General features: G+C 42.4%; 1 protein-coding gene across 1 annotated transcript in view; it reads left to right on the top strand.

The window, feature by feature from the left end:
- sphkap (SPHK1 interactor, AKAP domain containing) overlaps window positions 1-22213 on the top strand; it is a 48831-nt gene extending 26618 nt beyond the window's left edge. The window contains 10 exon segments of the mRNA XM_034239450.1: window positions 7578-7637; window positions 7921-8061; window positions 10962-11232; window positions 12548-14086; window positions 14089-15898; window positions 17293-17454; window positions 18620-18703; window positions 19800-19849; window positions 20408-20580; window positions 21135-22213. Of these exon segments, the coding sequence (XP_034095341.1) occupies window positions 7578-7637; window positions 7921-8061; window positions 10962-11232; window positions 12548-14086; window positions 14089-15898; window positions 17293-17454; window positions 18620-18703; window positions 19800-19849; window positions 20408-20580; window positions 21135-21287 (4443 nt within the window). The 3' untranslated portion in view covers window positions 21288-22213.
- Window positions 22214-22319: the final 106 nt, after the last annotated feature.

Below are 22319 nucleotides of genomic sequence, written 5' to 3'. Positions count from 1 at the left end.
GTATGTCTCATTGTCAACTTCTAAGCATACCACACCACAATAGGGCCCTTGCTCAGGAGCACTTTGGCAGTATTCATTTAGAAATTGAAAAGGTTCCCAGAAAGACACATTCCTCCACCTGCCATCGCATCGCCTGCAGATAACACACAGTTTTGAGGAAAAGCGAGTGATCCACGGTTTTGACCTTGAGGAGGGTGGAAGCAATTTAACCCCATCAGATGGTGTGAGCCGAGAGGCAGTTGTTCTAAATTTAGAGAGCAGAGGGCCGTCTAGTCATCTCTACGACCGTGTCAGACGAGCCCAGGGACACGCTCTAATTCTATCAGTTTCTCAGAGAGAGAGGCCACCAGACGCTGTGCACTCATGCCTGTCCCTGCAGGGCCACCAGGAAACAACAGGAGGATTAAACAGGTGTTGGAACTCAATCATTAACTTCTACAACATCCAACCAGTTCATAAAGAAACGATAATAAGCTGAATGAATCAAAGTCAACTTTATTGTCAATCTTTCAGTTTGTGTGTACAGACAGAGAGATCGAAATACCGTTTCTCACAATCCTGAATGCAAAAATTACAAATGTATACAAATATGTGTACAAAAAACTTTTATACCTGTACATACACAATCAACAGACACATTTATACAGTACATATTCACACATTAAGACATAAATAAAAGCACAACAATCAATATATCCAAAATAACAGTCACTTCAACATCTTTGAAATGTGTTCTAGTTTATTTTTTCCGAATGTTATTTTAGTTTTAGTTCAGGCTCTGGTTTCAGACCCCATTTACACGGGAACGCAAACGGACCGAATTTGGTTTCAAAAAAGTCTTCCGTTCACACGAGACCACTGGAAACGCTGTAGTACATATGCCGGGCCTGTAAGTGGCGCTGTACTTCTGCCACAAAATACACCAAAAGCAACGAAGAAGACCCCCGAGCATGGTTGCCATGGTTGCCTGGTTGCCCTTCTGTTTATTCTCCGCGGTGGATTTAGCAACATGTAATTCATGTAGTTCTCCATGTCCACTTGTTGCTGATGGTTGTGGTAGAGCAGCTGTAGATGTTGCACTAACATCTGTAGCATGGTCAGTAGCAGACAGTAGCTACTGACCATGCTACAGCAGTGAGCAGCAGAGGTGGGGAGAGGCGGGGCTATGGCTTCATCGTTATCAGGAAATGATCGTATAGGACGTACACACTGAGCCATTTGGCCCCCCAGAGCGTTCCGTTCTATCAGCGTTCCAGATCTATCCACCTTGGAACCCGTTATCGTTTGCAGGGTCCGTTTCCGCGGTTCCGTTTCCGCGGTTCCGTTTACGCGGTTCCGTTTACGCGGTTCCGTTACGGCCTCATGTGAACGAACGGGCTATCCGAAATAGAAAAGTAGCGGATACAACCCGTTTCGTTGTCGTGTAAACACCGCCTCAGACAGAAGGTGAAAAACATAAAAGGGCCCCTTTAATCTATCAGCAACAGAAACAAAACAATGTGACATTTCTGCAAATGGACTAAAAACAGGAATTAAAGGCCGTATTTTCTTTCAAAATAGGGTCAGCCAGTGGCAAAATTAAGGTATTGTCTTTGGTTTCAATAAATGCTGTTGAATAATCTCTGCATGATGTTGACATTTAGCAGCTCCTCTTACAAAAGGTCCTCGTCACACTCGGTATACTGATCAGAACAACAGATAAGCAATTGACCAATCGGTGGTACACAATGAGTGTTTTTCACTCATTCTGTTGAGGAGAAATTACAAAAAGAGCCGGCCTCATGGTACTCAGATAAATGTTAGAGGTGACACATGAAGGGCAGAGAGAGGAAAGTGCTTGGTTGGATCTGGGTGAGGCTAAAAAAAACATTCATTCAGTCATTGTCAGCTCTCATTGACTTCCCATTTCTTATACTCGACTGACTGCGTTTTTCACAATTTTCATCACATTATGCCTAATAGTTTGGAAAATATTATGTTTGACACTGGAGGATACCAGATTGGAGGTAAAAGGCTAATTGCCCTCCTCTGATTGTGCCGCATTACCGCCTCAGCTGAAGGACATTCAGACAGGCTCTGGTATCGCCTTTTGAATGCAAAGTGAGGCAGAATTTGAGATATATAAACTCATGAGTACATCGATTTATTTCAACAGTCAGGCAACGTGATATTATAAATAGTAATAATATACTTGCACCTTGATGCTGGATGACATGATTTCTGGGAATACATTTACATGTAGTTGAATGCGTCACAGATACATAAAAGAAACGAAAGATAAATGATATCTCATACGGCGCTGAGGCTGTTTTTGAAGTCTCGCCCGATGGATCTAGCACACCTCAGTTCAAGGGGAAATTATTTCAAACAGCGATGTATGTCAAGATTGTTTGAAACTATGCTTTTATAGAGAGGAGAGAAGGGGGAAGGCAGCAGCAGGTACAGCAGATCTGGGGATTTAAAGAGACAGCAGGATCCCACCTGTGTGAGTTTTGCATTGTAAACATAGACAGTGACTCACATAAGGTTTGCTAAGTAATGCCGAGCAAGGTTACAATTAGCAGTGGTGGAAAGTAACTAAGTACATTAACACAAGTGGTGACACAGAGGTGGAAGAAGTACTCAGATATGTTCCTTAAAAGTAGTAGCAATACAGTCGAATTACACGGAAATTATCAGCTTATTATTTATCAAAGATGTTTATTTTTCAATATAAGTGTTTTTGTGCCCAATGACCTACTTCGGGCTTGGAGATGGCCCTGTACAGAACACAATTTAACTAACTTCAAGTATATATATTGATAAGTAATGAAGAGCATGGTTACATTTAGCAGTGGTGCAAAGTAACTAAGTACATTTACTCAAGTGGTGACTCAGAGGTGGAAGAAGTACTCAGAAATAAAGCAACTTTCTAAAACTCACCACAGTTTAAAGCCCATTCTAACGGCCCGTGCACACAGCAGCGTGCGTTGCTTCAACGGAGATGCCTCCCATTCACTTTGAATGGGGTGACGTCACGCTTTGCCGAACTGCATTGTGGTTCCGTCGTGTCGGCGACCCCGCTAAAATAACTGGATGGCCTATCTGCCTGTCAGCCTTCCATCTCGTGCACAAATGTATCTCCCTCATTGGTCATGTGCGCGTTCGTGTGTTGGAGGAGGGGCTCTGTGAGGAAGTCTGAAGGAAAGGACAGATTTTTTCCGGTTGTGTACTTTCAAATTCTAGCGCTAGTGATGGGTATTTCGATTCCCTTCGGGGACATGAATCTTTTGATTCAGTTCACTTTAAAGATTCGTTCACTGATTCGTTCACCGGTTCGCGAACGACTTCTGGTGATTTGCACGTTCGCGAACGATTCGTCTTTGTACTTAACCTGTTAAGCCCGAGAGACCCCGGTTCCAGGGGCCTCCTGCAACATCTTGCAGGAAACAGTGTCTGAGGGCATGTTCATCTAATAAACTATGAATGTTTTATATCCATGTAACGGAAAGAAACTCATCTAACTGATAATTTTAATATTTTTTTCAACAAAAAAACCCACAACGCTAACGCTGAGCCTCTGAATTAGCAACGAGCGAAAAATGCTAACAGATGACTGCACCGAAATTCACTCACAAAACCTTATTATTTATCTTTGCTGCACATCCAACCCATCGTTTCACATTGTGAGGGGATACAGAATTGAGGGCTACCCTCATTATCACTCAATTATACGAACTCTCAGAGATAATAACAAGAACACACATCAAAACATATGGAGCTAGGTAGCTAGAAACGCTAACATGGCTCACCTCTGTTGTAGTCTGGTCAAAAGTGGTCTTCAATGGCATTCAAACGATAAAAACGATGCTGAAGTTAATCTATAGGTTAATCAAATGTGTCTGTCACTTTGAATGATTTCTGATAATCCATGAGCAATAAATCTGCTTTTCGGTTTTGAGATGTCAGACCTAGAGACAGCTTCACTCTGGAGCAAAACGGCCTGCGCGAAACCCACACCTTTTCGCGAACAGCTTCTCTTTAGCTTTTGGCGGAAGGCGGCGACTGAAACAAACAAATCGTTTTGTGGGAGGAATCAGTTCATCTCGTTCACTTCAAAGATTCGTTCAAAAAGAACGAATCGTTCGTGAACGACCCATCACTATCTAGCGCACTCGAGCTGGTTTCTCCAAAATTACATACCCCACCTTTAAGTACGATTTGAAATGCTGGACTTTTACTTGTGACAGAGAAGTTTTACTATGTAGTCATCAAAACATACTTGATGTACCAAAAGTCTCTTTTGTGCATAATGGCCATTTTAGAAACATATATAAAATGACTTGTGTCCATCACAGCTTGTAAAGGTCAAGCTCATTTTACTAACTTGATATACTGCTGCTGGATATTTAAACATATTTAAGTCCAAGTTTTTGTATTTGCTGATTATTATTTTTGCATTAGCTTAGAATCTGAAATTGTAGAGTAAATAAACCTGTTCAAATAAATGTTGTGGAGTTGAGTACAATATGGCTTCTAAAATAAAATAGCATATATTGAATACAGTACATACTTAAGTAAATGTATCTTCCCCCACTGACTGCACTTATGTACAACTTCAAAGTACCTGTATACCTGAGTTTTTTCTTTCTATGCCACTTTATACTTCAACTCCATTCATTTCAAGGGGTACCTTTTACTATTTTTTGTGATTTTGAGCTGTATAAATAAAATGTGATTGATTAGTTTTTACCTACTTACATACCTACATTAGATTCAAGATTCAAGGCACAGTAACTACAGTGTACATATGGCAATGAAAAACTTAAGTCCCAGCCTCCTCCTCCTCTTCACGTTTGTATTTTGTTGGTCGAACGCACCTATTGTAAGTCGCTTTGGATAAAAGCGTCAGCTAAATGCAATGTAATGTAATGTAACAATGCAACATGATATATATAAAACGAATAAAACCAATAAAATAGTGCAAGAAATAACTGATACCTTCTACTTTTTCTACTTGTATCAATGCAGTACTTTAACTTGAAATGATTTACAGTGTAGAATTACTTAACTAAAGAATCCAATTGTTATTTTCCATCACTGGCACTTAGTTAGACGTATGTATATGTTCGTGACTGAAACCTTCAACTCCATTCAATTCAAAGGGCTATTTTGGGCTACATAAATTCAATTTGATTGATTCAATTTGACCTACTCCTAATAAGTATAAGTATCTGATACCTTCTACTTGTTTTACTTCTCAATGCAGTACTTTTTCTTGTAATTGAGTATGTTTAGAATTACTGAATGTACTTAAAGGTCCCATGTCATGCTTTTCTGGTTATTACCCATCCCCTTGTGTGTTATGTAGCTTTTTCCGCATGTAAACAGTCTGCAGTCACAAACCCTCAAATTACACCCGGTTGCTAACAAACGCCATTGTAACACATAATCACTGATGTTCCGCTGTAACGGTGGTTGACTCATCAGAACAGAGTGGGCGAGCTGACCAATCAGAGCACAGTGGGCTCATAGGGGAGGGGGGGGGGGGGTGGCAGGAGCTCCAACAAAGCGTGTAGGACAGAGTGTACATACTATAGAGATGCTGTATGAAAAATAATGTAAATGTACTTTTCCATCACTGGCACTTAGTTTGATGTATATAAATATGTATATGTTCGTGACCGAGACTAAAGCAGGAGCTCATGCAGAGTATGGTGTATGGGATCTCAAGTGGGGCCTCAGAACCCCCCCCCCCCCCCCACACACACACATCAGTTTGGAGACGTGCTTTATCCATTTAGCCACACAGGACTGACTTAGCTCTGCCAACTTAGATCAGAAGTGCTGTGTGTGTGTGTGTGTGTGTGTGTGTGTGTGTGTGTGTGTGTGTGTGTGTGTGTGTGTGTGTGTGTGTGTGTGTGTGTGGTGTGTGTGTGTGTGTGTGTTGTGTGTGTGTGTGTGTGTGTGTGTGTGTGTGTGTGTGTGTGTGTGTGTGTGTGTGTGTGTGTGTGTGTGTGTGTGTGTGTGTGTGTGTGTGTGTGTGTGTGTGTGTGTGTGTGTGTGTGTGTGTGTGTGGAAACAGCAGCCGGCGGACAGTCTCACAGTCCCAGCTGACATGAGGACTGCATCACACGCCGTTAAACGTGCATTCGGGGATAAAGATGGGTGGGATTGGAGGGGAATGAGGCAGAGGATGGGAGAGGGGCGCAATGCAGGAGTGGAAACAGAGGATGGAAAGAGAGACAGAGGAAAGAGAGACAGAGGAGGAAAGGAAAGCATGTTTTTGCACACCGTGACAGAACAGAAAGCCTTCTTCGAAAGGTGTCTGCCAATGGGAGCCTTTCTGCGCTTCAGAGGCGGCAGACAGTGACTGTTGTTGAGTCACTTAAAGAAAAGCTGTTTGGTGTGTAGGATTTGCGCAGTGGGAAAAACAAAGCTTTCCCCTCAGAGCACTCTCACATCTGAGACACTTTCTACCCTACACCTGCTCAGCTTCTGTGGTACAGCTGCTCAGTTCATTGAAATCGCAATATGGACAAGAGGAAGATATAGATTGCAAAGAGGACACATATTGCTCTCTGGGGGAGTGCGTGGGAGAGAAACTCCCTCTGGGGGGATCACAGGGATTTGAGGCTTTACAGACCATTTAGATCAGGGGTGTCAGACTCAAATACACAGTGGGCCAAAATAAAAAAATGGGTACTAGTCGAGGGCCGGACTGGTTCAATGTTTATTGCAGAACTTATTGAAATGAACTTATTGTACATTTTAAACCTGGAACTAACAAAGCTTAAATTATTGCCTATAAAAACAACATTAAATAATCAGTTGCATTCATTTCTTATGGCTCTATCTGCAGCTTTTCCAGAGTCATTTCTTATGATCACATTTTCCCACAGGCCAACAACAGTTTCAACAAAACTATTTCCCTCAAAGAAAAAACCAAACATGCCCTGTTGTCGTGAGAGAGAAAGTGCAGAAGGAAACATCCATTAAACTCAGTGTGCTGCTCTGTGATGCTAGTTCAGATACTTGGCATCTCATCTTGGGTGCAAGGTCATCAATGTTTGGGCTCAGGCTCTGAGCGGAGGAGACCCTCAGGATGGAGTGAAGGTGTGCGTGCAATATACCGGCGGGCCAGATCTAATAGTAATTAGAAATTATCCTGCGGGCCGAAATTAAATCCACCAAGGGCCTGATTTGGCCCCCGGGCCTTGAGTTTGACACATGTGATTTAGATGCACAAAAACCTATATGACACACTACAGGAAAGAGAAACTCCCAAAAGCATAACGAGGCCTCTTTGAATATGTGTTAAAAGTCAAATTTGAATGAAGTATTGTTCAGCTGCAGAGATGTCTTGGTATAAAAATCGTATTCGACAGACTTAACAAAAACACATTTGTTCGATACAGATCCTCTTAAGAAAGTTGCACCATGATCTTGCACTATATTTTTCAATGATAATGAGAATAATAATGCAACAATGAATCACATCACAATTACGATATTAGTTGGAAAAATCGGAATTAATAATTGTTTGACTGAAGTATAATCTCCCCATTGAGTTTGTCCCTCTCTTTTGTCTCCCTCAGATCTGCTTTGTGAATCTGGACCCTCAGAAAACAGACTATCGCGACGACAAAAGCATCAAGGTGAGCATAATCTTCATCCCTTTTTTTCCCGCCTACTTTTAACCTCCCAGGAAATCTGTATTTCACATTATAATCATCGGCTCAGTTGCCATGGAGTCAAGATCATTACCCAGAATTAGAGGGCTGATTGGTTTGGATGATGTGCAGCGTTTGCAGCTGGCGGTTGGCAGCATGGCACATGGCTGAAGACTTCTCACAGAAATCATTTTATAATTATGTGTTGGAGCACACAGCATGCATTATTTTTTTTGAATCATCTCACACTGTCAATGTGCTCCGGCAGAAACTGGCATCAGTGTCTCCAGACCTGCCAAAGATGGTGGAATTGCTGACTGTCCACCAGCCCAAAGAAAATGAGATCCTACTTCTGGGTGGGCTGGAGGCCTCAGAAACCTGCCAAACACTCCCCCTCTCCCCCTCTAAGGTGAGTCTTTGAGTCCTTACAAGTATATCCAGCCTTTAAATAGCTGGAAGGTGGTGCAAAGCAGAAAGTGCAAGCTCTTGCTTTGTGCCGCAATTGTGTGGCACAGTGGGTTGTGCGTTGGTGTTCGGATCAGGGGGTCACAGGTTCAAACCCCAGTGCAGTCAGCATGTCGTTGGCCGTTTCTCAATCTCGAGGATACTGGCTTCCAAGCCAATATTTCAAGGATGCTACGTCATCAAGTGGCGCAGCAGGACCGTTCCAATGTCCAGCATACTTTGAATTCCACCGAGGCCGCTTCCTTGGTTTGGGGGAAATTTCGAGGCTGCACATGGGTAGACTTCGCATCCTTAAAATCCCCACAATGCTTTGCGCACGGACCAATTTCAAAAACCCTTGCGGAGAATGGCTGAACCGACGCAGCACACATTTAAATGTAAGTATGTAGTGGCGTAGAACATGTGTTGGTAAATGTGTTACTTTGTTTTTTTGTTTGTTATCAACAAAAAGGTGTTCCGTGAAAGTAAAGCAAGTTCATAATTAGATAGACATCGTGAGGTATTTATTTTCGGTACAGTTTATGTTGAAACCGTTAGAGAGGCACACTTGTTAGCCTGTTCCATTCTTCTTCGTTTTCCGAAGCTGTGGCTTGGAAGCATACTTGCTTAGTTTCTGAAGGAAGTGACTTGGAAGTACGCAACTACCAAGCCAGCATCCTCGAGATTGAGAAACGGCCGTTGTGTCCCTGAGACACTTCACCCCAAATGGCTCCTGTGGGGATTGTCCACAGTATTGAGTATGGAAGTCGCTTTGGATAAAAGCGTCTAACAAGTGACATGTAATGTCATGTAATGTGTGATTAGGTTTCATCCTTTGGTGCCAGGAAGAAATCCACTGGAGCCACTTCATTCATTTAATCTAGTTATTCTAACCCATTCACTCCAATACAAACATCTCACCCTCTGTAGCATAGCAAGAGTGGCCTACTTTTTTATGAAAAACATGTACAATTTCACACTACTTTGAGGATTTAAACAAGTATAGAAAAACAAACTATAGCAGCTAAATAATATCCCTTTCTGTTTTGATCTGTATTAATCCCTAAATCCAATATTCCCTTGCAACCACTGAACATTTCACAGACTTTTTATCCACCAAATAAATCATTGTATAAAACACTGTTAGAATCAATACACAGCCTGAGGAGACAATTAAACTTGCATGAGCATATCTAATGAATTAGTATGCGGAAGAAATGAACAAAAACAGACAGGTCTAAGATGTTTATGATGCTATATCTCATTGTGTGACTGTATGTGTTGTCTAATGTGTGCTTTCATCATTGTTTTGTATCTCTCTGAGCATGTATTAACATTAATGTGGCTATTCCTGGGGTTTCATTTAATTACATTTTGGTCATTTTTAAACATTTTGAAGCCATATGAAGTAAGGTGAGAGTGTCCGGCAAACATTTTCCAAAAGCACGCACGGAGATGCTGTTTGGTTCCACTCGAAAACAAGAAACTAAATCATTCCAAAATCCAAATGTCAGCTTTGTGAACCGGTATTCAAATGTCAAAAGTAAGGAGTCAAAAATTAAGTCCAAAATGTAGTAGTCAAACATTTGTCAAATAATAACCCAAATGATGCGCCCCGATACCATTCATGAACAAAAAGTTGCCCATTATCAAAACATTATAACATACTGTAAATCAGGGGTGTCAAACTCAATTTCATCACGGGCCGAAGGTTGCACTCAAAGGGCCGGTTGTAACTTTAAGACTATATAAAAATACATATATAAATATTTAATATATATAAAATAATGCATTATATTACATTATTGCCTCTGCATTGGATTATTATCGGATAGGGTAATAACTTCATAGTTAACTACGTCTGAAAGCAGAAGTCTAGGGCAAATAATTGCAAGTCTCTTCAGTGAGAATGTTACAAAATGATTTAAAAAGAAAAGCCAAATTCTGGAAAAACAAAAAAAAAGAATTGACGTTTTGAAAAAAAAATCTAATTTGGAGAAAAAGGCAAATTCTAAGAAAAAATGCATATTTTGAAGAAAAAAAGGCAAATTCTGAGAAAAAAGTCAAATTTGAGATGCATTGTGGGACATGTAGTTTATGGGCAACGTGCTTCTGTAAAGTAATAATAATACATTACATTTATAAAGCGCTTTTCCTGGTGCTCAAAGCGCTTACAAGAAAGTAAAACAAAATAACAACAAAAGTAGAAAGTGCTAAGCTAGGAGGAATAAGGGCAAGGGGTTAGTTGATTAGGAGTTGAAGGCAAGAGTGAAAAGGTGAGTTTTGAGGGATTGTTTGAATGATGTGAGAGTGTTGGCGGATCTGACGTGGCATGTAACCGTATAATAAACATATTATATTCTTTGCAAGCTCTTGTGGGGCCACATAAAATGAAGTCGCGGGCCGGATTTGGCCCCCGGGCCTTGAGTTTGACACCCCTGCTGTAAATACTAGATTGCATTAGTATCTTAACAGTTCTAAAAAATATACTGTAACTCAAAATACATCTGTTGGATATACCCATCATGAATCATAAGCTATAAATGGCTCCATACATGGTCAAGCATCAGATGTATTCTATGCATTAATGCACACAATGTACAACAATATCTGTTTTGTATCATTACTGCCGATTTGTATTCTATATTTTATTCCTTTTTATTCCATTCAATTTCCATGTAAATACTGTTATATTTGACTATATTTTTGTATTATTTTAAATATTTTTCTAGTTCTCTATCTGTGTTTTACATTTTTGTTAATTTTAGTTGTTCTTTTATGTATGCACCACGACATCAAATTCCTCGTACGTGTCAACCTACCTGGTAATAAACCTGATTCTGATTCTGATTCTGTTCTCCTCAGCCCGGCCAGCAGCAGCACAGAGGTACCGGTGTGTGTCTGGTTCAGTGTTCAGCACAGAGACGCTCCACCCAACAGAAGAACATCATCTACGAGATCAACAAGTTCCTGATCGGTCTGCAGTGGGGGAAGGAGCGCCAGCTGCAGCAGGACCGAGCAGCCGGGCAGCGGCTCGACGACGACACCAACCGCTCCATCTCCTCCATCGAGGAGGACTTCCTGACGGCCTCCGAACACCTCGGAGACGACAGCGAGGAGGATGGCGTCAGAAACGGTGAGCCTCCTTCCCTCCACCATAGAGGTTTTGTTTTCAGCCGTGTAGGAGCCACATGTAAGGTCTCTGTGGGTTTGTTTTTGTATTACTTAGTATTGGTGGTGGGCGTGTTCACTGAAGCTCGGGGCGGAGTTCATAGTTGTTATACCTGACAACTCTCACCTACTCACTTGGGTTTTTGCATGGACAGAGAGAGGGGCTGAGCCGGGGAGTGAAATATTCTGTAGATCGCAATCCCACTTCCATCACACTCAAGTCGAAGTCAACTTTATTGTCAATCTTTCAGTTTGTGTGTACAGACAGAGAGATCGAAATCCCTTTTCCCACAATCCTGAATACAAAAATACAAATATATATATACAAATATCTATGCAAATATGTATATACCTATATATACACAATCAAAACACACATTTATACATATGCAGTGCACACATTAAGACCTAAATAAAAGCACATCAATCAATATATACAAAATAACAGTCACTTCAATAACTTTGAGAAATGCGCATTAGTGCAAGATTGTACATAGCTGCGTAAAAAGTGACTGGTGCTGGATTTGAGTGTGTGGGGTGTTAACGTCCAGGTCCAGTGGGGGCATGGGGGAGAGGGGGGAGAGCAATCGCACTAACCGTAATTGGTACTGGATTGGATTGGATTTCTTTGCTGTTTTTGTGGAATAAGTGTAAGAACTAGGGAAGAGAAATAGAGCTACATTTTAGTTTTCTACGAATTCTGAGATTTAAGTAGGATTTCTGAGTAAACATCTGAATTCGGAGAAAAAATAGATGGATAAGTTTATCCTGACAGTAAGGTACATTTGTTTAACTTAGAGTGCAAACATCTACATCTATGGGAAGAGTGGTTAAATATCTCATAACTCATTTTTAGCAACCGTTGAAGTAATGGCTGTTTTCCTACGCTACCTTTCTTAGATAGATAATACAAATATGTCAACAACTCTGACAATTTTGCACATATCTAACTAAAACTATTACACACTAAATAAGTGTGTATATTCTAAACATTATTTTAGACTTTTGAAATTGCAGTTGTATAGAAAGCACTGGCAGATTTCCCTATTGACTAAGAATGTATGATATGAGAGAAAGTTATGTATTCAAATGTTGTTATGTTGTTGGTGAATTAAATAAGGGGAAATGAAAGACAAAACCCAACTCCAATATTCAGGGAAAGGTAAAACAAGGTTAGGCTTTACTGCTGTGACACTTTGCAAACTGATGGAGCTGCTCCTTAATCAGTGAGGACATGTTTCATTCCCTGTCCTCCTCTGTTTTTCTCTGTCTCCTCACAGAAGCAGAGAGTGACCTGGCAGAGAGCTCGGCTGAGTCTTCACACAAACACTGTGTCAGGCTGTCATGTCAGAGAGCCCAGCTGGCCCACCATCAGAACAGGGAGGAAGCAGAGGGGAAAAGGGGAGGGCAGCATCGGCGAGCCAGCTTCCACACTAAGGAATCAGCGGGTCACTACGCCACCAATCTGGCTGAGTCGGTACTGCAAGACGCCTTCATACGCCTCTCTCAGGATGAAACCTCCTTTGTCTCAGAGGCGGCCGTCAGCGTGTCCCTCTCCACTGGTCCCTCAAAGACCAAAGGGCCTTCCCAACAGCGCACCTGCTCCTTTGAACTCCCCAAGATTGTTATAGTTCAAAGCCCGGACAGTTCTGAAGGGGCTGCCGAGTGGGCTGAGACCCATGTGTCTCATGTGCCTCACCAGGATATCCCTGCCAACGCCAGTGAGTTGCCAGAGAAAGGGAAACAGGCTGACATCCCCCACCACAATGGAGGGCATCCATCCAAACATGTCGAGGTAGCTTTGGCCTGTGCTGCCAGTATCATTGGCACCATTACCAACCCGCAGCTGACCGAACAGCTGGCCATGGAATCGGCTGAGGAGGAAGACCCAGAGGAGGATCTGAATGAACCAGAGGAGGGATCTGACTACTCCTTCTCCTCAGCCATGTGTGGCATGGCTCAGGTAGCTGGTGCTGTAGCGGCTGTGGAGCTAACAGAGGGGTCAGCGGAGTGCGGCGATTCTGACGCAGAGTCTGCAGAAGCCTACACAGCGTCTCGTGGTTTGATGTCTGCAGCCGAAGCCTCTGCGGCCGTCACGCTGCACTGCAGTGTGGCAGAGGGCACCAGCGTGGAGGCGTTTCGGGCAAACATTGCTGAGGTCCTACACAGGGAGGCAGCTGAGGTACTGACTCAACCGCAAGGCTACAAGAGTGTCGCCCATCTGCTGGAGGCCACGCATAACAAGATAGTAGATGGCATTACGTGTCCAAAACAATCCTACATGGATGAAAGAGAGGTGGATGACTTAATAAATGAAGTGGCAGACAGCTTGTTCAAGCATGCTTTCGAGAAAGCAAAAAATAAAAAAGAACTGGAGGGTACCGGAAAAGATGCACCAGGCCTTCAGGTTTTCCTGCAGGACAGCGTTAACAACCTGCTGTTCGATATCCTTTGTTTGACACAGAAGAAAATAAGTCACGTCTCTAGATTTGACCAAGGGCCATTTGACACACAAGAGGGTGATACGTGTGCTAGGGAGCCTCCTAACATTAAGGAGAGTAAGGATCCATTCAGTCAATTACAGTGCTTAGTTGGCCATAGCCAGTCCACTAATAGTGAGAACCACTGCAGCGCACCACACTGCACAGATAAGCTTCCCATGTTTCCTGGGTGGAAGGATAAATATCTGCTTGAAGAAAATGATCAAATGTCATATTCCCCCACAGCTCACAGCAAAGACCAGCATCAGTCCTCATGCAGACAAAGTCAATCTAGATCTTTCTCTGACCCCCAGCAGGGCAGTGGTCCTATCAGAGAACCTTGAGTGAAATCCAGGTTCACAGCACAGAGAGGAGAGGACGTCTAGTGACAAGCAGCGACAGCAGACAGTCCTCTCTCACCCCTCAGTCCTCCCTCACACCCCAGTCCTCCCTCAACTCCTGCAGTTCTCTGCTATCTTGGAGAATGGATTCAGAGACTAGGACACCCATTAATTGCTATGCAGATGATTTGTCTGCCACAGTGGTGTCAATGGCCACAGAACTGGCAGCCATCTGCCTGGAAAACAACACTGGGAAACAACCGTGGTTCTGTGCCCTCAAAGGGTCGTGTCCCGATGGGTCAGAGGCGTACTTTATCCCTGCTTGCCGCACAGTGCTCAGGAGGAAAGAGGCACAGAACAGCAATGCTGCCTCCAAGAAACACCGGGCTCCACGCCTCAGTGAGATCAAGAGGAAAACAGAGGAGCAACCAGAGCTGATGGAGCGCCTGGTGAACCGGGTGGTGGATGAATCAGTAAACCTGGACGAACCACAGGACCCTTTTGCCCTCTTTGCTTCCGAAGTCACGGCCAGGATCATGAACTGCCCTGAGCTCAATGTGATTGATACCTCCAAAACGGGCCTGCCACGCAGCAGGTTGCAGTGTGAGAGGTGGAGCCGTGGGAAGGCTTCAAGCTATGAGAGTATTCCAGAAGAAGACTCAGACCGCTCAGGCACATCCAACACCCTGGGCCTCGGCAATCGCTTAGGTCAGAACTTGAGCCGCGGTAGCTCGATCTCTAAGCAGTCCAGCTGTGAGAGCATCACGGATGAGTTCTCACGGTTCATGGTCAACCAGATGGAGACTGAGGGCAGAGGCTTTGACCTTCTGCTGGACTACTACGCAGGGAAAAATGCCACCAGCATTCTGACGGCAGCTGTTCAACAGGCCGCCTCCAAGAAAAACGGACACCTTAATGTCAAGGCCTCATCCTGCCTGTCCAAACAGTCCAGCACAGAGAGCATTACAGAGGAGTTCTACAGGTTTATGCTTCGGGACATGGACAAGGAAAACAGAGAGTATGGCATCGCCAAGACCAAGGAGTGGAGCAACAGCCTGTTCCCCCCTTCTCATAGAACTCCTTTCTGCATACGACAGTCCTCCGTCCCAGATCGGCGCTCCTCGGACTCGCGACTGACCGTCAACTCGCCCATTAAGGCAAACTCTTTTGACGGATTCGCCCGCAACATGCATGGAGACACGCTGAATATCTTCCCCACCATCTCATTGTCAGCCACAGGACTGTGTAAGTCCGACTCCTGCCTCTATCAGAGGGGAGGGACGGATCAGATCACTGACATGCTGATTCATGAGACGTGGTCGAGCTCCATCGAGTCCTTGATGAGAAAGAACAAGATCATTGCTGATCCCGAGGACAGTATTGATCTGGGGGCAGCAGCGGACTCTCAGCCCCATGTGCAGCAGTTCGCCAATCGCATGGCAGCTGACATTGTAGATATTGGCAAGTCTGCCATGGGGGGCCAACAAGATGCAGCTGGGGGTTCATCTGGGTCTATCTCACAGCCGCACATGCCTGTTGGAGAAAGAAGGAGGGGGTTCAAACAATCTCATCTGAGTTTTGGTCGGAGTAGGTCCAGCCAGGAGCAGACGGGTACCGGAGTAGGGTCCGGTGACAGCAGTGCACCCCGTATGAGGGGCCCCCGAGATGTTCCTGTGATCCACATCGAGGGAGATCAGAGGGATGAAGAGACTCGTTCAAACCCAGAAAGGACTGGAAGAGGACCTCAACATACGGCCCCAGAAGCATCGGTCACCAAACGTACAGAGAGAGCTCCAGCCAACAGCAGCAGGTAGGCCACTGCTAACTTTTTTTTATGACAATCCCCTGAAGCAGAACGTTTTGTACACCCAGCAACAGAACATTCCTACATGTTGACGTGAACAAATTATCTTAAGGAGTAATGATAAGTAGACGGTAAAGATTGTCCAAGAAAATGAGCAATTAGCAAATGCAATCCTACAACTGTCACGGCTATTTTAAGAGCTCTATTTCACAGACATCTATTTGCTGTAAAAAGTGATTTATTTGAGTAGTGTGTGAGCTTTGACAAACCTTTGGCTGGGCCTTGTCTCCCACTGTCAGGGTGATGTACTGTGTTTGCAGAAAGCTTTTAGTAGCTTCGTCTTTTATCCACCGTTGGGCTGATTGACTCACCTTGATCGGTTCTAGCTGCTCTAACACTTGACTAACTCACTAAAACCACTCAATAGATATTTGGATTACATTGACACAACTAAAATAGCAAAGCATTTGGGTGTGACATTAGATTAAAGCTTACTTGAAAGACGTTTTTTGGCAGCAAGGTAGCTGGAAAATTGTGTTGATAGGAAGTCGGTTCATTTGTAAAAAGGCTATGTGATTAATAACATATTTGACATGGCCAGTGGCATTGCAAATTCACTCTAATTCTAAAAACTCAGGTGTCTCAGTGGCCTTTCAGAGTGCTTAATGACATTTTGGTGGTGATTCTGAGGGTAATGAAGACTGAATAAGTTAATAATGCATCTCAGTCTGGAGTCAAATGAACCTGCTAGAAATGTATAGGTGGAAAGAGCGGCTAATTTGGGTAGATAGAAGAAAAAAGGTTTTTTCTTATCCACAAATGGGGTCTTTAATTGAGAGAAGAGCTTTAGATCATCAAAACTAAGACTTGTTGAATATTGAACGAGAGGAAAACAGCTGAAAGGCTCAAGGGCCTCAGGAGAGTCACGCTCCTTTTAACTTAACAATAGATCCAGGAACAAGTGGAGTGCATCTGTTTGTCCCTTGTGTAAAAGTGGACCTCAATTACTCAGCCTAGCCAATAAATCCTGATTTCCTCCAGGAATTGTCAAGGATGGCAGCCCTACATCTGCTGATTATGAGCTAATTTAATTCGCTTCTGGAGGGAAATCTAGTGCCGCTTGGGAATGTAGTTTGTTGATGGATTGAAGATATTGAAATGAATTAGCCTTAGGTATACAAATGACAAGCCTTCGGAGCTTGAATTAAGATTACTGAGATGTATTTTATGTTTATTTTTTAGAGACAAATCGATGCCTTAAAATGCATTTTGAGAGAACTCAGTGTTTACACAGTGGCAGCCACACTGGGCAAACAGCCAAAGTAACCACACATTGCAGCAGAAACTGTGCAGAACTATTGGATAGTCAATCCCACCATCTTGCGGTGTGCTCTCCCCAGCAGCGAGAGGGACAGGCCAGCTGTGGCGGGGGCTGCAGTAGTGAAGAGCAACAAGCGTTCAATGAGTGCTAGCAGTGAAGAGAGCACGGGGAGCTGGTCCCATATGACCCCCGAGGATGACCCCCAAGAGGAGACCAGTAGTTTTATCCAGCTGAGCGAGGGGTCAGTAACCGTTGCTCCTGTATACGCTGCTGCTCCCACCCTCACCCCACTCTCATCGGCCCATCGCTAACTGACACCTGTGCTCTCCTGCGCCAATCTACCCCCCCCCGCTGCTGCAATATCCACGCCTGCTGAGGCGGTGTATGGCAGAGAGCTCTCTCCACGAAGCCCTCTCCATAGTTGGCATACTGTTCGGGGCTAGACCCTGCCTCCACCCCACGCACAACCTCCTGCAGCGGTGCAGGGCTGTGACCTCTCACATCCAACACCTCTAGTTCAGAACATTTGCTACACCATCTTCTGCTTCATCTAATTCTCATTCGTGTTAGCTACACCAACATTTTCTACTTTCAGTCACTGCTCTGCGCTTGCTTGTTGACATAAGCTAGGTCTTTTTTTTATTGAGCTTGCATTTCAGATAGGAAGGGCAGCCCAATCTGAATCTTTAGCCGAATCATGTTTTCTGTTTGTGGGATGGCATGCACTCCAATTGTATATGCAGGTTCAAGGTTAGTTTATTTGTATAGCACATTTTAAGACACATAGGAAATTCAAAGTGCTTCACATAGGCATTCAACACATAATAATTAAAAACAACACATAATCAAAGACAAACCAAAAAGAAGACATTTCATAAAAGCGATAATATACTGGCTGCAACTAAAAGTGCCCTTTAAACAACCCAAATGATATGGTAAGCATCGTTTACTGCATGTTAAAATCTATTTATATCTAAAGACGTGAAGCTATAGAGAAAAGGGAAGTGTGGCAATGATATAACTTTCTTGCTTTGTGATTTTATGAACTGCTGTAGTAGCTGTCTGCACCACCATTACCCTCGCTGCTCTCTGCAACCTCTCCATGTACCTGCTTACTTTAAATCACCTCATCCCCAGATCCATGTTGTGACCTAAACTGCCACCCCTAATCTCCTCATTTTCATATTCAGACAGGCTTGCTGTTGGACTAAAATCCCACAGCCCTCCCACCTCGAGCGTCCAATCCCTCTTGCAGCTTTTTCGTTGTCAATGTAAATCACCAGCTAATAACTAACATGACCTGCATCGCTGCCCCTGGTTTTTGTTCTCTTCACAAGCCAGTGATCATGTCGGATGCTTTAGATGCTAAACACACTCTCTGTTATATTTTTTTGATTGGTGAACAGGAACGGAACCAGCAGTGCGTCCAGCCTGGGCCTCGCAGACCTGGACGCTTTCTCCGACGGGCCCACGCAAAGCACAGTGATCAGGTAACTGCCACATGTCGAAAGGAGAAATATTTCTCATTAACATGTCTCTCTGATACCCATAATGACATTTTCTTTCTAATAAGACAGGAAATATGTGGAAAGTGTATTGCTTTTTCTCATTTTCTAACCTGGAGCAAAGCAGACCGGTGTCATGTGACTGTGACAGGCCGCTGGACTATCACTCATGCATAGAGTTTCTTCATTCTGCTATATTTCCTCCATCTATATTTCAATTTCAACATTTACATTAACATGGACATATACTTTCCCTACATTAAAGGTGGGGTAGGTAAGTTTGAGGTCCGGCTCGAGATACACTTTTTGTTATATTCCATAGAATGCTCTTAACATCCCGATAGCAATGAATATCTTCATCAGTCATCTGTGGAAGCCGTGGTACTGTTATCTCGTGCCCTCATTGGTCATGTGCGCGTTCGTGTGTGTTGGAGGAGGGGCTCTGGAAGGAAGTGGCAGATTTTTTCCGGCTGTGTATTTTCAAATTCTAGTGCACTCGAGCCGGTTTCTCAAATTAACATTTTAGGAGACTTGCTTATTTGCTCTTTTGTTGTGAATTTGGTGGAATATAACTGTCTTTAAAACCACAGTTCACAGTTTTTACATTTCCTTTTTGGAATTTATTTATTAATTAATTATTATATTGTTTTGCTCAATTTAAAAATAGACAAATACTGTATAACAGATAACCAATGATAAACAGTGGAAGAGGCAGAAAACGCACTTGTTTTTTTTGGAGCCTTGCCCTAAATATTGTTAAAATTCACAATTTTACAAAATAACACAAGATCAATACAAATATCAGTATGGATTGAACTAACAATATATGATCTTTAGAGGTGCTGGTAGGCAGATTATGTTACCTTTGGACACAGACAGGCTAGCTTTTCCCCTTGTTTCCAGTATGTATGCTAAGCTAACCAGCTATGGTTCTAGTTTCTTTGTTGACCGTAGAGATATAAGAGCGGTGTCAATTTCTTTGTGTAACACTTTTTCAACAAAGTGATTAAGCTTCCAAGATATTGAACTAATCCTAAACTGTATGCTACTGCAACTTTTAATTGGTATTTTTCCCTCATAGTGGGGAGACAGTGAAAGGACATCTGTCAGGAACAAAGGAAAACATCTTTGGTAAGTATATATTTCGAAAATGATCTCTCAATGGCATCAACCTCCTATTTATTCACCTCCTTTTAAAGCGTTAGCCGCTCTGCTAACCAGAAGCTGTTGAGTGACTGGAGGAACCGTGCAGTTTGTGCTTGATTAGGCGATTCTCTGAATTGAAGATGTCCATTAAACATTGAAAAGGGCCCATAGCTCCTGAAGTGTCTCAACATAGAGTTCATCTCTTTTTTATGTCTAACAATCCAACAAAGATTAACTGGAAGGAGAACTGAGCCCTGGATATTTCTCTTTGATGAAGCTGAACATGCTGTTTGATTGCATGCAAAGGTTAGCATGTTAGCATTAATGTCCAAGCAGGTATAGAAGAAAATGACATGCATTATTTATGGTGCTTTGATGGTGAAGACTGATTGCAAGGTTTGTTACAGTATATAGGGATGCTCTCTTACTACAGCGTTATGTATGGCTTTCTACAACACAGGGTTGCACAAACAAATACAGTTTTAGTCCTCACAGACCAAAACCAAAACAGAAGTTCATTCCTGTCACTTTTGAATGTTTCAGAGAGCAGTTCAGCGAGGGCATTGGGCGACAGGTTGCTGCTGGTGGTGAACTGCGACCTGGATCCAGAGAGCGTGGACTCGGAGCTCCGAGTGGCTCTGCAGTGGATCGCTGCCTCCGAGCTGGGCCTGCCTGCGCTCTACTTCAGGAAGTCCAAAGAGAAGAGGGTTGCCAAGGTAAGCTAAGTGTCAAGTCTAAAATGTTGGGAAAAACGGTCATGGTATACTATGTTTTATTACATTAATGCTATAGTATTAGGATATGTCATGAAAAATAGTCTTAGTTTAATATTATTGAAAATATCAAGAAAAAAGTCATGTCAAAAATGTAATGAAGAAAATATCATATATTATGTTACAAATATTTTGAATATGGTAGTATAGAATAAAAAAATAAAAATAAATGAAACTATGTAGTATGTTGAAAAAGTAATAGAATAATATGTTTAATATAATATTAATAATATATAATATGTTGAGTCATTGTTGAAAAATGTGAAAAAAACATATTGTAGTTTTTAAGTTTTTCTTTACATTTTTTTATTTTATTAATAATAGTTTGACATATTATAACATTACATTTTATAACATGCTTTATGAGAATGTTTTCAGTATTTTTCAATGACTTTTTTTTACAACATACTATATTATGATATAATATATACCCTTTTATATGTGCTGAAGATGATGACCGTGTATTTATAGTGTTCATAATGTGTGTCTTCTCTCAGTTCCAGAGGGTGGTCCACCTGATGTCTCAGAAGTCGTGGAGGGTTGCAGACCTCTTCAGCGCCGTGGTCCAGTTCTGTAAGCTTCATGAGAAAAAGGAAGAGGAGGGGCACGCTCTGTCCAGCCTCTTTGATTGGCTGTTGGAGACCCTGTAGCTCCTCATTCAGCTAACAGAAAGACACTCATTCGCCGAAACATGTTCTTGACTCTAACTGCAAGCTGAAGGCACAACGCGATCAGCATACTTGAGAAATTCATACACCTAAGTCTTGGTGTTTTTCGTCTATTCGCAGTCATAAATGGACCAGTTTCCCTTTAATAAAAGCATGTTTTTGTTTTTCAGATTCACACACAATCACAAACTGTAAGTGTAAGGGTTAAACATTCCTGATGGGAACGAACAACCTTCAAGAGATTATAGTCAGCAGGTTTTAACTGCTCCAGATTATACATATATATACACACAGTATACATATATATATATTTACAGATTCTCACAACCAAACTATGTATTTATTTATTCCATATGAACACAGAGAATATCAATAGATGAAAGAAAAATCAGGTTAAAATCTCCCCGCATTTCAAAATTTTTGTATCACAAATACTTTGTAAAAGAGGCTGGAGAAAAGTAAGCCCAGAAAAAGCGTTAAAGTTTATTTGTAAACCACCTAGAATTGCACATCTTTTTTAAAGTAAGCAAAATGCCCATATCTTTGTTGTGTTCATAAGCTGACGTTACACATCTGTTGTGAACTTCAGTTCTTGGTAAGTCTGTTATCATGTTGAGAACTGATTACTTTGGATAGCTGTCCTGTATATACTGTAGATTTTTGGAACTGCTGCACCTTGGAGGAGTGGACTGCTCTCTTCAGCTTTTACTAAGTCATGAAGACAGAGTAAGGTTTGTAATGTTGAATTTGTATGTGCATTTGGTCTGTTTGTCTCTCTACTTAGTGGTACTCTAGTGTTACATCAGCATTGGGTAAAAATAAAGCACACAATTCAGCTGTTAACTCTGTCACGGTAGAACTGAATGTATTTATCTTTTGGCATCAATAAATTATTGTGATGTGAAATACAAGCTGTCGTGATCCTTTTGTAACATTTAGCAAAAAGGGAACCAAACACTGTTTAGTCACACATAATATAACTGTGTGGTCTTCCTAAAGGTATTGAAGCTACTG

Source organism: Gymnodraco acuticeps, unplaced genomic scaffold (assembly GCF_902827175.1).
Source record: "Gymnodraco acuticeps unplaced genomic scaffold, fGymAcu1.1, whole genome shotgun sequence".
Taxonomy (NCBI): domain Eukaryota; kingdom Metazoa; phylum Chordata; class Actinopteri; order Perciformes; family Bathydraconidae; genus Gymnodraco; species Gymnodraco acuticeps.
Note: the sequence above shows the minus strand (reverse complement) of the source record. Positions and strands in the feature narration are given on the sequence as shown.